Below are 17,150 nucleotides of genomic sequence, written 5' to 3'. Positions count from 1 at the left end.
GCGTTATCTTGTGGTGTCTGGTGGCATGGACCGGGCGAGGCACGTCAGGCGGTAGCATGTTTCTGAGACGTGGATGATGCGGTAGTCCCCTTCCAAACTTCTCCAGAGCCTCTCAGTGCCTGGTGGATAGTCTGGACAGACTCTGGGTGGTCAGGGCTTCTTCATAGGTGGTGTAGGCAGGGCCAAGATGATCCTGCATGCCCTTTTCTGCACACTCTCTAGCTGTAGCTGTTGAGTGTGTGTGAGGGAGGAGGACCATGCTGGGGAGGCGTACATGAGTTTGGGGAGGATGAAGGTGAGGTAACCCCCCTTAACTCATCTATCGGCGTCCCCAGCGACCTGAGTCTGCGCAGCATGTACAGCCTGTAGGTAGCTGATCTTAAGGTGCTGGCGACATGCTGCTTCCAGGTCAGCTGGTCATCCACCGTGACTCCGAGAAGCTTGGCACATTGGACAACCTGGAGGGGGTGAGGGCCCACTGTGAGCTGGGGAGGGGGCACTGGTACAGAGGAGGTACAGAAATGCATCACCACAGTTTTACTGTGGTTGATGGTCATCCTGCCCTCCTCCATCCACGTCTGCAGTCGCTCCAGAATTGTTTGCAGTGAGGAGTTTTTTTTTTTTTTTTTTTTTTTTTTTTTTTGTGTGTGTGTGTGTGTGTGTGTGTGTGTGTGTGTGTGTGTGTGTGTGTGTGTGTGTGTGTGTTTACCTAGTTGTGGTTTACTGAAGAGGAGTAATCTCATAGTATCCCATCTCTATATCTATCTAGTTTGGAATTTAAAGCACTGACAGTTTTGGCATTTGCAACATCTTCACTCAGTTCATCCCATTTGTTCACGCTTCTGTGAGGAAAACTGTACTTAATGTCTCTTCTACAGTTAACTTTCTTCAATTTCTTATTGTGTCCCCTTGTATTCTGTGAGTCTGAATTTATAAAACCTTCTTTGTCCACATTTTCCATACCATTTATCATTCTATAGATGTTTATTAAATCTCCTCTCTCTCTCTCTCTCTCTCTCTCTCACCTATTTTCAAGGGTAGGAATTTCCAACATTCTTAATCTCTCCATAGGTTGATTTACTCAACTCTCGAATCATCTTAGTGACTGCTCTTTGTACTCTTTCTAATTTTATAATATTCCTTTTTGTATGAGGAGACCACACCACTGCTGCATATTCCAATCTTGGTCTCATCATGAAAATCAACAACTTTTTATCATTTCTTTATCCAAATATGAGAATGCCATTCTTACTTTTTTTAACCAGTTCATCGTCTCTCCAGTAATTTTTATCAATGTGTCTGTCCAGGGTCAAATTTTTAGTAACTCTTACTCCCAAATCCACTTCCTCTTTTGACCTCTTTAACTTCACACCTTCCATCTCATAATGATATTGTATTCTTTTCTTACTCTTATCAAACTCCATTACTTTACATTTACTTAAATTAAATTCCATTTGCCAAGATTTACTCCATCTATTTATCTTATTTAAATCATCTTGCAGTACCATACTGTCATTTACATTTTCTACCCTTCTCATCACCTTAGCATCATTCACAAATAAGTTCATATAATTATCTATTTCTTCATTTGTGTTGTTTACATGTATTACAAACATTATCGCTCCCAACACTGACCCCTGTGGGACACCACTAGTTACTTTCAGCCAAGATGAATTTTGGTCTTGTATTACAGTTCTCATCTCTCTATCATCCAGATAATCCTCCATCCACTCCAGCAGTCTTCCTCCAATTTTTCCATATTTTTTTATCTTCCGTAGTAATCTTCGGTGTGGTATTTTGTCAAATGCTTTCTTCCACCCATCCATCTCTCTCTTGCACAATATCAGCTACCCTTGAATAAAGGGACAATAAGTTCATGGAGCATGATCTTCCCCTCCTAAATCCAAATTGACAATTTTCTAAAACTATCTCTTTCCAAGTGTTCCATCCATCTTTCCTTTATTGTTCTTTCACATAATTTTCCTACAACACTAGTCAAGGACACTGGTCTATAATTTAGTGGATTTCCTTATTTCCTCCTTTGGATATTGGTGTAATATTTGCTCTCTTCCAATCTTTTGGTACTCTTCCCTGTGATAGTGATGTCACAACTAGACTGAATTTTATCAACCTGTTGTTCTCTACATTCCTTCAATATCCAGTTTGATACCCCATCTGGACCAGTTGCTTTATTTACTTCAAGTTCTTCCATCATCTTAAGTATTTCTTCATTACTGACTGGGACTGTACTCAGTATATTCCTCACCAACTTATCCTTTCCAGCATCAAACTCCCCTTCCACAGTAAATACCAGTCTTAAACTATTGTTCATAACCTCTGCCATGTCCTGCGCATCATCATAAATTTTTCCTTCAACTTTTAATCTTGATACACCTTCCTTCTTCATCTTCCCATTAATATGTCTAAAGAATAGTTTGGGTTCATTTATACACTTATTTATTATATCTCTTTCATAGTTTCTTCTCTCCATTCTTATTATCTCAATGTACTTGTTTCTAGCATCAGTATATTCCTCCCATCTGATCTCAGTTTTCCTCTTCCATCTATTCCAAGCATTTGATTTATGATTTCTAGCCTCTTTGCATTTTGTATTGAACCATTCTTTACCCTTTCGACATCTCACTCCTCCTTTAAGTACAAATTTCTCCACAGCAGAATTATACATCCTTATAAATTCATCCCATTTTTCCTGACATCATCTGCATCTTCAAAGTCTTTCCAGTCCATGGCAACAAAGTATTTTCTTAATTTTTGAAAGTAAGCTTTACTATATTTAAATCTTTTTACCTTATAATTTTCATCAATGATTACATTTTCATTTTTCAAATTAAATTCCATCAACACAGATCACTTTTACCTAGAGAGCTATCATAGTATATAGTTTCAATAATTTTCATGCCCTTGGTAAACACTAAATCGTCTTGATGGTTTATCTCTTCCACTAAATCTGGCATCACAATCTACCCAGTGAGTCATCAAGTTTTCCACTGCCCAGTTCAATAGTCTATTACTTCATGAGCTCTCATTTCCAGTAGTTGTCATTGTCTCCCAATTTATTTCCTTACAGTTAAAATCACCAACGATAATTATATCACTACTTTCCATCACTATCTTTTCAAGACCTTTTAACACATATACCAATATTTCTTCACACTCTTCTCTTTGCCAAGCATTGGTCATAGGTGGCACATACACTCCTACACAATTCATTATCTTTCCATTTCCACTTCTAATCACCACTTGTAGAATTTCAGACTTGTCTTCACTTTTTATTACCTTCTCCACTTTGACACATTTTTTTAGTCAGAATTGTCACTCCACCTCCTCCTTTGTCACTTCCATTTTTCATCCATAAATCATATTTATCATCACCAGTGTCAGGAGTTCCCCATTCACTTTTCTATTTTGTTTCACATAATACAACAACATCCGGTGCAGTTCTGCTTAACAACTCATTTAATTCCAGTTTAGTTGACACATTAATCCATTTACATTAGTATAACATACCTTACTTACTGTTTGATGTACCATTTCTTTATTCTCATATCTCTGACTCTCCAGAAAAACTTCTCTGTTCATTGTTCATTTTTTTGTTTACCCTCATTTACCAGCTCCTTTTGGTTCAACCTTTCAGTCTCATCCATATCTCTGTTTATCCATACATTCTTATATTCTTAATCTCCAGACAAGCTCCAAGACCCATTAATCACTTCTGTTTGTACCTGTGTTGCAAACCTTATTCATATGGGTCTGATTTTTTTCTTCATATTTCCCAATTCTATGGAACTCTTTCACTTGCTTTTATTACCTGGCTGTCTTCATCAGTCAGTCACTTTCTTCAGTAACTTATTCAACATTTCCTTTTCCTCTTTTTGAATTTTACTTAATATTTTCTCTTCCTTTAAACCAAATACAGTTACTTGTTTATATTTTTCTATAGTGTCTCTCACTAACTTTTTCTCTTCTTTAATAACATTTACCACTTTTTGTCTAAGGTTTTGTTTCTCATTTTCTTGTTGTTCTATTATTTTCTTTAGTGATTCTTCCTCAAATTTACATTCATTTAACCACTTATTTTATTCAGCATTGTGAAATAATACTTACTATTCTTTTGCAGGTTTTCCTTACCAGTTATTCTGAAGTTCTGCGCCATTCACTCCAATCCCATGGCATAGTAGTGCAAACTGTGCTGCCTGCTGAAATCCCTCATAAAGTGACTCACTATACTGGGATGTCAGTTCTTCATGGTAATTTTGTTCATGTGCAGTCTTTTTGTGCTTGCATGGTCATACCTCAATAATCAGTAGGTAGTGTGATCTTTGAAGATTATTACGTAAAAATCATGTTAAACAAGCTTGAATATGTGTGGATGAAAAACAATCAAAGGGGAAAAAATCAGCTTTACTTTTTTATTCTGCTAAACCTTGTTCACACAGAACAGGCATTTTTAACTGTTAAACTGTATTTAGTACAGTTATATGAAAAAGTATTGTAAGTAATGCACAGAAAACTTTTGAAATGTATATGAAGCAACTAGGAGTCACCAGAAGTGTGGTTTTATTGAACTTTAGTTCTTGACTAAATTCTGCAAGACATAAAGTATGATTAACTCACCTGCTTAACAAAATAATAAGGCTTTTTTTTTATACACTACATATATAACATGGTACAAAAATGTTGTAATATTTAAGCATCACCACTTAAAGTAGCTCATATAAATGCTACAAAAAGAGAAACACATTAACCTCCTCTTAACATGACAACCAGACTCATTCTAGTCAGGTAGAGACCTCAAGTCTAATGTAAGAGACTACAGGGCAAACATTTTTCAGTCTACTACATTCTCCCAACCTAGAAAAAATTTGAAGCTGATAATTCTGTAGATAAGCAAGTAGACATTGGAACTGCTCTGACTTCCTTGAGGACTGTGGCAGGTTTGCAGGCTCTGGTATCAGTATCCACTGCCACTTCATCTCCAGGAAGAGTAGCTTCTTTGCTAGATCCCAGCTCTTGAGAAGATCTGCTATCTGCAGAAGTCAGAGTCAGTTGTCCTAGTTCATGGCTGGTGCTATAGTCTTCCCTCGATACTGGAACTAGATGTCTTGAAGAAACAGTGGGTACTATGCTGTCTTGAAGTTTGACATGAGCATACTCTAGATTAGCCTCTACAATCTCCAAAGGATCATTTTTGCTATACCATACCTGTCTTTTTAGGAGAGCTGGACCTTTACACGTGAGCCAGGTAGGCAGTGTGCAACCTGAAGATAATCTCCATCTATTCCAAGTATTTGATTTATGATTTCTAGCCTCTGTGCATTTTGTATTGAACCATTCTTTACCCTTTCTACATCTTGCTCCTCCTTTAGGTACAAATTTCTCCACAGCAGAATTATACATCCTTAGAAATTCAACCCATTTTTCCTTAACATTATCTGCATCTTCAATTTCAAAGTCATTCATGTGGAGTGCAATTGGTAGCTGTGCATAGCAAAGAATGGAGAGAATGTAAGGCAAGACCTCCTCCCATTGGTGCACTTCCAGGCTTCTTGATTTGAAGGCCAGCATCACTATCTTCCAGATTATCCCATTATACTGTTCCACCTGGCCATTTCCCCCATGATTATAAGGAGTGGTACAACTCATTGCCAACCCTCTCTTGATGAGGAATTCTTTGAGCTGTGTGGACATGAAGGAAGCTCCCCTGTCAGTGTGAATATATGCTGGCACTCCAAAGATAGTAGATAGTTGTACTAGGTAGTGAATTACAGTCTCTGATGAAATATCTGAGCAAGAAAAAATAAATGGGAAATGTGAAAACTCATCTACAATGATTAACATTGATTGTTTATTAAACATGAGGGAAGTGGGCCCTTGATATCCACATTCAGTCTTTCAAAGGGTTGCATTGCCTTGATCAAATTACCAGTCAGATTTGTGAAAGAGAGGCTTCAGCTTGGAGCATACAGAACAAACCTTTGTTACCTGCCTGCCCTCTTCTGTCAACTATGGTAGATTCCACCCTCTGACAAAATTAATCATACAGTTGGCTGCAAGATAGCACAAATTGTCATGTTGTTCCTTCAATTTATCCATACCAGTGGCACAACACACACATGACAAGGCATCTGCTCTTACATTTTCCTTACCAGTCTTGTACACTATATCATAATGGTAACAAGACAATTCAGCATGCCATCTAGCTATCTTATCCTTCTTGATTTTACTGTTAAATATAAAAGCTACATTCCTTTGATCAATAATGAGTCAGAAATGTCATCCCAAGGGTAGTGCTGCCACTTCTTAAGAGATTCCACTATAGTGTAAGCTTCCTTTTCCATTGCAGTGTTTTTGTTCACTTCAAGAGAATATCTGTATGAAAAGGCAACAGGCCATTCATTCTGGGTAAGAGTAACAGGAGTTGCATGATCAGATGCATCTGTTTCCACTGTAAAGGCAGCCATAAGGTCCACTGCTTGTACTATTGAATCAGCAGTCTCAGTCTTCAGAGCCTCAAAAGCTGCTTTTGTGAGAGGAAAGTCTTTAGCTTGAGTAGTTCATATCTTTTCAGAAAATCCAGGTATCCACCTAGAATAATGTGCCAGCATTCCCAATGATCTGATGCAATGTCTCTGGACAGTTGAAGTTGTAGGAAAGGTGCAAGGCATTCAGGGCCAGGCCTGATTTCCCACTCCCTTATGGAGTAACCAAAAAGAATATGTATAACTCAAGTCATGAGTGCCATTTTTTTTTTCTTTTTCTTTTTTTACATGGATGACAGAAGTCTGGAAGGGCAGTCTAAAGTTGGAAAATTTGTTCCTAACTTTGAGGAACTTGAGATTAAAAATAACCCAAGAGTTTAATGTGGCTGATCTTTTTTTTGTTATATTTATAAAATACATACTGTCCCTTGTAACCCTTTGACAGCAAGAGACAATATCACACTATTTTACACATTATTATTCATAAAAAAATATGTAAAAAGTATCTAAAGTTTGGGTGTTTTACAGTACTTTGTTTTCAGAATTAGGATGAGTATTTGAACTGTTTGATTTTATATAATTTCTGTCTTTTAGGTGTCTTCAAATTTGTCACCCCTCATCAGTCTGTGTTTGCAGCACATGCTCTTTCAACCTTAGGGTATGCCCATATCACATCTGGATACTGGCTGTATGGAGTTTTGGTGAGTATTCAGAAACTTGTAATATAAGGTCAGCTGATAATTACACATTATTTTTCATGGGGATATTAAGGAAATATGTGTGCTTCATCTTTTGTTTGTGTAGGGTAGTAAGGCAGAATGCAGGAAAACAAAGGACTTTTAGTGATTGTCCTTTACTGGTCCCAGGGTACAAGTGAAAATCTGTGGGTTGGTGGCAATCTTGGTGCCATAGCTGCAGCCAACATATTGTACTTCCCCCCAAGATAGAAGTGATTCTACAAAGTATGATACAATGTAATAAATGTTACCATAATAATCCATGTCCCTCCATAAAAAAAATAAAATAAAATAAAAATGTAGAGGCTTGATGCTACTGGGTTTAGTCAGCCACAAAGCTATCACTTTAGCTTGGAAGTGGCTCTTATTAGGCATTGACTGCTGGGCTGGTCACATAGCAACAGTAGACCTGCTGGGTGAAGGGAAGCTGGTATGAAAGCTTCATGGTTGTGAGGATGTATTAGTTATGCATACCTCCTGAAAATGTTTCCTTGTTATGTTGTGACAGGCAGCCACTCCCCTGCATGCACACTGCTCTCTCTCTCTCTCTCTCTCTCTCTCTCTCTCTCTCTCTCTCTCTCTCTCTCTCTCTCTCTCTCTCTCTCTCTCTCTCTCTCTCTCTCTCTCTCTCTCTCTCTCTCTCTCTCTCTCTCTCTCTCTCTCTCTCTCTCTCTCTCTCTCTCTCTCTCTCCTTCCAGCATGGATATAGTGCATCCAGTGACAAAAACAGTGTGCATTAAGGCACAAGTTTAGTGCTGTCATATATTTTACAATACTGAATATTGAATATTTAAAATATTGTTGTTTTCAAAGTGGTCTTCTTTTGATGATACCTTCATTTTCATATTTCTTGGCTAAGAAAAAAAATTATCAGTACCATGATTTAGATCAGTCTGTGTATGCCTATACCTGATCAACATTCATTCTGAAGAGATTTAGCCAAAACAGTGTTATGTTCTCATACCATGCATGTGTGACCATAAGTTTTCAATTGGATTTATATCTCGGCTGTTCCCAAGCCAGTCAAATTTAAACCAGAGGAGCCTCACAGCCTGTTTGCCATTGTGTAATAGACTTAGCAATATGTACGGGAGCAGAATCTTGCATAAACACTGTTGCTATATTTCTCTCTCTCTCTCTCTCTCTCTCTCTCTCTCTCTCTCTCTCTCTCTCTCTCTCTCTCTCTCTCTCTCTCTCTCTCTCTCTCTCTCTCTCTCTCTCTCTCTCTCTCTCTCTCTCTCTCTCTCTCTCTCTCCTGATTCATCATAATCCTACTGTTGTGAGTTACAATGATCTTTCTTCCTTCATTCCTCTCTCTCTCTCTCTCTCTCTCTCTCTCTCTCTCTCTCTCTCTCTCTCTCTCTCTCTCTCTCTCTCTCTCTCTCTCTCTCTCTCTCTCTCTCTCTCTCTCTCTCTCTCTCTCTCTCTCTCTCTCTCTCTCTCTCTCTCTCTCTCTCTCTCTCTCTCTCTCTCTCTCAAACGAATCACACAGCACATCATTCAGAAGTTCTGGATAATTGTTTCGGATAACACTTTTCATTAGCATTAAGAATCCTTGATTTACCAGCTCCATAGTATGTAAAGCAGCTCCAAACCATAAGAGATGCTGGGTGCTTAACAAACTTAGAGGTGTACTTGAGGTCCAAGGCTTTGCAGCCTGGCTTCATACACTCAACGATGAAGATGTTTTGGTGACAGTAAAAGCTGCCACATCACTCCAGAGCACAGTTTTGTATTACTCCTCATTCCATTTTAAACATTTCTTGGAAAGTTCGACTCTGTTATCCTTCTCTGCTGCAGTTTTTTTTTTTTTTTTTTTCTAAGGCAAAGTAACTTTAGTAGCCCAAGTCATCATGAAGCATCTACTACATATTCCTCACAGACACATTCTCCAGTAACAGATTTTTTTCCTGTAACTCCCATGCAGCCTTGGCATGATTCCTTCTGCTTATACTGCCACTCTATTTTCTCCGTTGGGCTCCTCTGATCACAACCTCATATCTGTATCTTGTCCTATCACTCCATTTCCTCTCCAGGATCCCACAAAAGTGGAAGTGCCTCTGGCATTTTGCCTTTGGTAATTTAGGGAACCTAAGAAGGTATTATTCTGATTTTCCTTGGAATGACTATTGCTTCGATGTTAAAGACCCATCTCTATGCTGATCACATAACAAAGGTGATGGTGTCTGATATGGAGATGCACATCAGTTATTCAAAACTTCTTCATTAATAGTGTTGCATGCAGCAAGATAGAATGTAGAAAGAAGATGAGAAGGAAGAGGATGAGAAGAAAGGAAGAGGGAAGGAGGATGAACGAGAGGAGACAGAAGATACCTGAAGTGTAATGAGTGCCTGCCCAACCCCCCAATCAGTTTACTTAAAAAACTCCAAGCATATACTCAATCTCCTCCTCCAATTAAATTTCCTTACTTCCTTTTGTTACCTCATATTGAGTCAAACATATTTTATAGTAGAAGAGCTGACCTTGCCTATAGAGTAAGTAGATTCCATGCAGCCCTTGTAATTTGTTCACAGTAATTTTCAAAAGAGAATTGTTTTGTGGAGCGATGCTAGTGATGAGTGTGGCAAGGGCAGACAGAGGTGTGTCATCCTCCCATCCCTTCTCCTGTACCACCCCCACCCATTGCAGCAGAGTGAAAAAGCATCCCCAATCTTGTTCCCATGCTCAGTGGGGCTTCTGACTGCATATGGGACAGGCTTAGTGTTTCAAGGAAGGGAGTATTGGCACAGAATTGGGATATATATATATATATATATATATATATATATATATATATATATATATATATATATATATATATATATATATATATATATATATATATATATATATATATATATATATATATATATATATATATATATATATATATATATATATATATATATATATATATATAATATATATATATATATATATATAATATATATATTATATATATAATTATATATATATATATATATATATATATATATATATATATATATATATATTTATTTATTTTATTTTTTTTTTTTCTTTCGGTTTTCAAACTTAGTTTGTTCCTGAATGCTGTTTGAAAACCGAAACTATTTCCCCAATAGGAATCAATGTAAAATAGATTAATCTGTTCTCAGACACTGGTCCACCATGTCTTAGCAAGTAATGACTGACGATCCCACTGTTAAGATAGTCATTCCACAACATCTCCAGGTTAGAAATTTTTTTATCCAGGAAAGGATGTATTAAATGAGCTTAGTGATACAGAACTCATCAAAAGACATTGTTTGGACTATGCAGGCATTCTCTTTGTCACCGATCAATTGAGGGAAGCCTTACAGAGTGACAGAGAAGAGCAACCCACTCAAAATGGAGGTGATCATAACACCTAGACATCTTGCTGCTGGGAAAAGCTACTAGGAAAATGCAGTTGTGCAGTAGTGATGGCATTGTGGGTCAGAGAGAGAGCCACAGGAGGCTTGGGATTACTACTGAGCACTGAACTTTGTTTGTTTACATCAAAGTTCTCCAACAGGATCACATTTAACTTATTTCAAAGATTGAATTACTCTCTTACCCTCAGTGTCTTTCCTCCAAATATATAAAAAAAGAAGGAAATATTTATAGAAACTATAAATTAGTAATAAATGGTAGTTTTTGCTACTTTTTTGTAGTATTTGAAATCAAGTAACTTTGTTTAAAAACTGAATTATGGTATGGCAAGCGAAGCAATTACTAGTTCATTTTTCTCTTCAAAAAACCAAGTTGTTCAGAAAGGGAGACATTCGGTAACTGAGGTTCCACTATATATATATATATATATATATATATATATATATATATATATATATATATATATAAATATATATATATATATATATATATATATATATATATATATATATATGCCAATAAAGTAGGAGAAACACCAGGATTGACTGAATGTTGTGCCAGTTACACTTGTGGGTGACAAGGAATCCTTGTGCTTGCCCCTGTCTGTTGTCTTGTATTTGGTTTATTGTCCTTTTGTGTCATGAAATGGTACTGGGATTCAGAGTTCTGTTGAGAGCTTTGGACCTAGAGGATTTAGAGATTCTCTGTTGTGCCATAGTAGTTTATTCCCTCCCCAGGCTTTACTGTGTCTGGGTGGTACTGTCATCCAGGGAGGCTGTAAATATTACTGTCCAGCAGGAGGATGTAATGTTCTGCAAGTATGGGTGGGTTTGTCTGGAGGGGACAGTAGCTCACAGAACATTATAAACCTCATAGATGGGTGTTCTTTGCCATAGCTGTACATCCTAGAATGTGGTTGTAGGATTCTTCCCCAACAAGTGAAGTGTGTTGTGTCTGTTGTGTGTTTGTTATTCCTTTCTCCATGTTCAGGTAAAAACAGAGTGGCAACCTCATCCTTGGTAATCATTGCAGGGCCCCTCACTAAACTACGCATGAGGTAGTTTAGGGAAGCTGATCTGAGTTAGTGGCAGCTGTGAGAGGAGCTGAACCTGGTGTCATGACAATAGAAAGTGTCAGAATATATCAGAGCCTATTCCTCCCTCTCCCCATCCTCTGACTACTTCATGCTATTAATTAAGCTCCTTCACAGTGATGTTTTCCAAACCCCTTGCTAGTCATAACCCTTGGAAGGCTTATGGACTTGATGAGGTCCCTCCTATTGTTCTCTGAAACTGTCTCTTTGCACCTTGCCTAGTCAAACTCTTCCAATTGTCTATTAACATGTACCTGTCCTTCTTGTTGGAAGTTTGTCTACACTCAGCCTATTCCTGAAAAGGGTGTCTGTTCTAATCCCACAAATTTTTGTCATATTGCTTTAATTTCCTGCCTCTCTAAAATTTTTGAATCTATCCTCAACAGGAAGATTCCTAAACATCTATCACTTCACAACTTTCTTCCTATCTGATCACCAGTATGGATTCTGGCACAAATCTGGCACAAAACTTTGATATCCAAACTATCCTCCTATGGCTTCTATCCTTCTCTCAGTAACTTCATCTCAAGTATCTTTTCTGACTATTCTATTGCTGCTGTGGTAGGTCACTGTTCTCCAAAGTATATTAACAGTGGTGTTCCTTAGGGTTCTTTCCTCACTCTCTTTGTATTATTCATCAATGATCTAAACCAAACTTCTTGTCCTATTCACACCAATGATACCACCCTGCACTTTTCCATGTCTTTTTGTAGACGTCCAACCCTTCAGGAAGTAAACAGCTCATGCAGGGAAGGTCTGGGGCCATACCTATGAAGAATACTTAGTATTGTTAAGTACACTTAGCAGACAAAATTTTCAAATCTTACACTTAAGTATTGGCAAAAACAAAACACTTACTCTGCTGAAGTACATTTAGAAGACAATGAAGTTAAGTGTTGTGGGTGAAGTGTCTCAGCTCCCTTTTCTAATATTTAAGTATTCACAATGAAGATGGATGCACATCAACAAGGAGAGCATCTAGGCAAGAAAATCTAGGCAAGCATGACACATATTCCTCTTTTTATTCTTATGTATTACTTCTGTCATGGCTTCCTCTACCTGTCTTCTATGTCCTAATATCAGGTCCATCTTACCCATTGTAATTCACATAAAAGTACAAGCCTCAGATTTCCTCCTTTCAATTTGGGGATTACAAAATACCTTCACTAAGTTCCAACCACAAACAAGTTATGTATGTTTTCTAGGGTCAACATTAGTTTTAATTAGATAAACCCTGAATTTTCCTGCAGTGTTGAGTATGTATGTTAGGGCATTCACTGTCCATATGCAACATTTTGTGTGCACTGTATAAAAAAATATTCTCTGATCTATTCTGTCACTTCATCCCTTAATGAAATCATACAATTTATATTTGGCTGGCTTTCTTGCACCATCATTCTTGGTAATACCTAATATAGGGGGACTGTACTGAGAAGGAATACTTTTTCTGACCATTACTTTTGGTGGGTACTACACCAAGAATTCAGTCATTTCCTCATTATCTTTAGTCTGGTACACCTGGTATGATTTCTTCCCTTCCAGTGACTGCCTTTATCTCTGATGGTATGCCTTTTCTTATGCAATCTATAGTCACTTAAGCCAGCAATACCTTGTGTTTGAAGCCATTGAAACAACTCTAGGCTGGTTATACTGTCTAGACTGCTACTAAGGTCTACAAATTCTTGTATGTGACTTACAAGAATCTTAACCGTTGAAAGTGAACTACAGATGTAGTGAGGCCCAGGCTCTCCTGAAGGTTTACCTAGGTATACTATTGTCCTGAAGGTGAATGGAATTCTTACCACATTCACAAATTTATGCAACAGGCCATATCATTTAGGTTTGCTCTTATTGTACTGCCTGAATTTGATTTCTACAAGAATATAAATTTCATCAATGGTCAAGAAATCACCTAGCTCTAATACTGAACAGGCATGGTCTTTAAATAAAAAGAAAAATCCTTGACTGTAGCAAACCAGTCATGTTGCCATCTCTGATGTCTGGTATCAACATTACCAAAAGTTAGGTTTGCATGTAAAAATCCAAATCTATTCACAGACCTTACTGCACCAAATACAGATGACCAAATTCTTCCCTGAAAACTGTTTTATATTTGTTTCAGCCTAATAAACCTCATGCATACAACAAACCAAAAAAACTTTTCAATGCAGTCTGTTACCCTGATGTGTGATGGGAGTTTATCATTATTTGAAGGCCTCTGAGAAATTTCTGCAATTATACCTTCAATTTTCTGATTAATGCACAATATTCCATCTTATTAGATGTTATGAACAAGTCCCACACCATTTGTTCTGAATTTACTGATCTCACGTCTCTCAAAAGACATTCTACAACACTGGATATGTTCACAGTTGGTCTACCTTTCACACTATTGGCCCATGTTATGGACTTCTCTACATCCAAATTTCTCTTGGTTTCTCTAATGTGATTTTATATTCCCATAGCTCACCTGGTAATACGATTAGTAATTGTCATACTTTCATCTAAAAAACTGGTCAATGAATTAACTAACCTGTTTCTTACTAATGTCTTGCTATTTCTCCATAGGAGCCACTCTTCATAATCTATGTCATCTATTTCCTCATCACTTTCAAATTCCATGGCAAGACCAGTTTTGTCATCACATCTGCTAAGCCTTCATCAGGGTCATCTATAAAGTCAGGGGATGTGTCTGTAAGCACTAAGCAATCATACACCCAGTAAGTGCACCCAGTCACATAAGCTGATAAGCTCTTGTCTGCATGCTGCAATGCATATTTATGAAAAGTTGCAAGATTTCTATTCCACAAAGGGTAGCTAGCTAACTCCCTCAGCCCTCCCTCACCCACTGCAGTGGTCGCAAGCAGCTAACTCCTTTATAGCTTGTAAACCAAGTAAACCTTGGTTTAACACAGCTTGTTCTCGTGCTATACATGATAGAGAGGTGGCCCACAAAAGGTACTTAAGCCTTTCATCACCAGAATCTCATGCACTTTATATTTCTGCCCGGAACCATGTCAAGTCTGTTCTCCAACTAGCCAAAACTCCTTCATTAACAGAAAATGTCAAAACCTTTCAAGATCTAACTCCCCTCATGATTTCTGGCATCTAGCCAAAAATATCTCCAATAACTTTGCTTCTTCTTCTTTCCCTCCTCTATTTCAACCAGATGGCACCACTGCTATCACATCTATTTCTAAAGCTGAACTCTTCGCTCAAACCTTTGCTAAAAACTCTACCTTGGACAGTTCTGGGCTTGTTCCTCCCTCTCCTCCACCCTCTGACTACTTCATGCCACGTATTAAAATTCTTCGCAATGATGTTTTCCATGCCCTCGCTGGCCTAAACCCTCGAAGGGCTTATGGACCTGATGGGATCCCACCTATTGTTCTCCGAAACTGTGCCTCCGTGCCTGCACCTTGCCTAGTCAAACTCTTTCAGCTCCGTCTGTCAACATCTACCTTTCCTTCTTGCTGGAAGTTTGCCTACATTCAACCTGTTCCTAAAAAGGGTGACCGTTCTAATCCCTCAAACTACCATCCTATTGCTTTAATTTCCTGCCTATCTAAAGTTTTTGAATCTATCCTCAACAGGAAGATTCTTAAACATCTATCACTTCACAACCTTCTATCTGATTGCCAGTATGGGTTCCGTCAAGGCCGCTCTACTGGTGATCTTCTGGCTTTCCTTACTGAGTCTTGGTCATCCTCTTTTAGAGATTTTGGTGAAACTTTTGCTGTTGCCTTGGACATATCAAAAGCTTTTGATAGAGTCTGGCACAAATCTTTGATTTCCAAACTACCCTCCTACGGTTTCTATCCTTCTCTCTGTAACTTCATCTCAAGTTTCCTTTCTGACCGTTCTATTGCTGCTGTGGTAGACGGTCACTGTTCTTCTAAATCTATTAACAGTGGTGTTCCTCAGGGTTCTGTCCTGTCACCCACTCTCTTCTTATTATTCATTAATGATCTTCTAAACCAAACTTCTTGTCCTATCCACTCCTACGCTGATGATACCACCCTGCACTTTTCCACGTCTTTTCATAGACGTCCAACCCTTCAGGAGGTGAACATATCACGCAGGGAAGTCACAGAACGCTTGACTTCTGATCTTTCAAAAATTTCTGATTGGGGCAGAGCAAACTTGGTATTGTTCAATGCCTCAAAAACTCAATTCCTCCATCAACTTGACACAACCTTCCAGACAACTATCCCCTCTTCCTCAATGACACTCATCTGTCCCCTCTTCTACACTGAACATCCTCGGTCTGTCCTTTACTTATAATCTGAACTGGAAACTGACATCTCATCTCTAGCTAAAACAGCTTCTATGAAGTTAGGCGTTCTGAGACATCTCCGCCAGTTTTTCTCACACCCCCAGCTGCTAACTCTGTACAAGGGCCTTATCCGTCCATGTATGGAGTATGCTTCACATGTCTGGGGGGGTTCCACTCATATTGCTCTTCTAGACAGGGTGGAATCAAAAGCTTTTCGTCTCATCAACTCCTCTCCTCTAACTGACTGTCTTCAGCCTCTCTCTCACCGCCGCAATGTTGCATATCTAGCTGTCTTCTACCACTATTTTCATGCTAACTGCTCTTCTGATCTTGCTAACTGCATGCCTCCCCTCCTTCCGCAGCCTCGCTGCACAAGACTTTCTTCTTTCTCTCACCCCTATTCTGTCCACCTCTCTAATGCAAGAGTTAACCAGTATTCTCAATCATTCATCCCTTTCTCTGGTAAACTGTGGAACTCCCTGCCTGCTTCTGTATTTCCACCTTCCTATGACTTGAATTCCTTCAAGAGGGAGGTTTCAAGACACTTATTCATCAATTTTTGACCACTGCTTTAACCCTTTTATGGGACTGGCATTTCAGTGGGCATTTTTTTTATTAGATTTTTGTTGCCCTTGGCCAGTGTCCTTCCTACAAAAAAAAAAAAAAAGCTGCTGCTGCCCTCCCCCCCCTCTCTCTCTCTCTCTCTCTCTCTCTCTCTCTCTCTCTCTCTCTCTCTCTCTCTCTCTCTCTCTCTCTCTCTCTCTCTCTCTCTCTCTCTCTCTCTCTCTCTCTCTCTCTCTCTCTCTCTCTCTCTCTCTCCTGATTCATCATAATCCTACTGTTGTGAGTTACAATGATCTTTCTTCCTTCATTCCTCTCTCTCTCTCTCTCTCTCTCTCTCTCTCTCTCTCTCTCTCTCTCTCTCTCTCTCTCTCTCTCTCTCTCTCTCTCTCTCTCTCTCTCTCTCTCTCTCTCTCTCTCTCTCTCTCTCTGAGTCATCATAATCCTACTATTGTCAGTTACAATGATCTCTCTTCCTTCATTCCCCTCTCTCTCTCTCTCTCTCTCTCTCTCTCTCTCTCTCTCTCTCTCTCTCTCTCTCTCTCTCTCTCTCTCTCTCTCTCTCTCTCTCTCTCTCTCTCTCTCTCTC

At 38.6% G+C, this 17,150-nt stretch overlaps 1 protein-coding gene across 3 annotated transcripts in view; it reads left to right on the top strand.

Moving 5' to 3' along the window:
* LOC135099748 (inactive hydroxysteroid dehydrogenase-like protein 1) overlaps nucleotides 1–17,150 on the top strand; it is a 145,431-nt gene that overhangs the window by 120,365 nt on the left and 7,916 nt on the right. Inside the window, exons 7-9 of one of the 3 annotated variants that reach the window (XM_064002253.1) lie at nucleotides 4,139–4,268; nucleotides 7,095–7,201; nucleotides 7,367–7,779. In XM_064002253.1, coding sequence (XP_063858323.1) covers nucleotides 4,139–4,268; nucleotides 7,095–7,201; nucleotides 7,367–7,447 — 318 coding nt within the window. In that variant the 3' untranslated portion in view covers nucleotides 7,448–7,779. Of the gene's footprint in view, nucleotides 1–4,138; nucleotides 4,269–7,094; nucleotides 7,202–7,366; nucleotides 7,780–17,150 lie in introns of those variants that run through there. The other 2 variants (XM_064002255.1, XM_064002254.1) reach the window with 2 other exon arrangements.

The sequence above is a fragment of the Scylla paramamosain genome, chromosome 4, assembly GCF_035594125.1.
Source record: "Scylla paramamosain isolate STU-SP2022 chromosome 4, ASM3559412v1, whole genome shotgun sequence".
Classification (NCBI taxonomy): Eukaryota; Metazoa; Arthropoda; class Malacostraca; order Decapoda; family Portunidae; genus Scylla; species Scylla paramamosain.
Note: the sequence above shows the minus strand (reverse complement) of the source record. Positions and strands in the feature narration are given on the sequence as shown.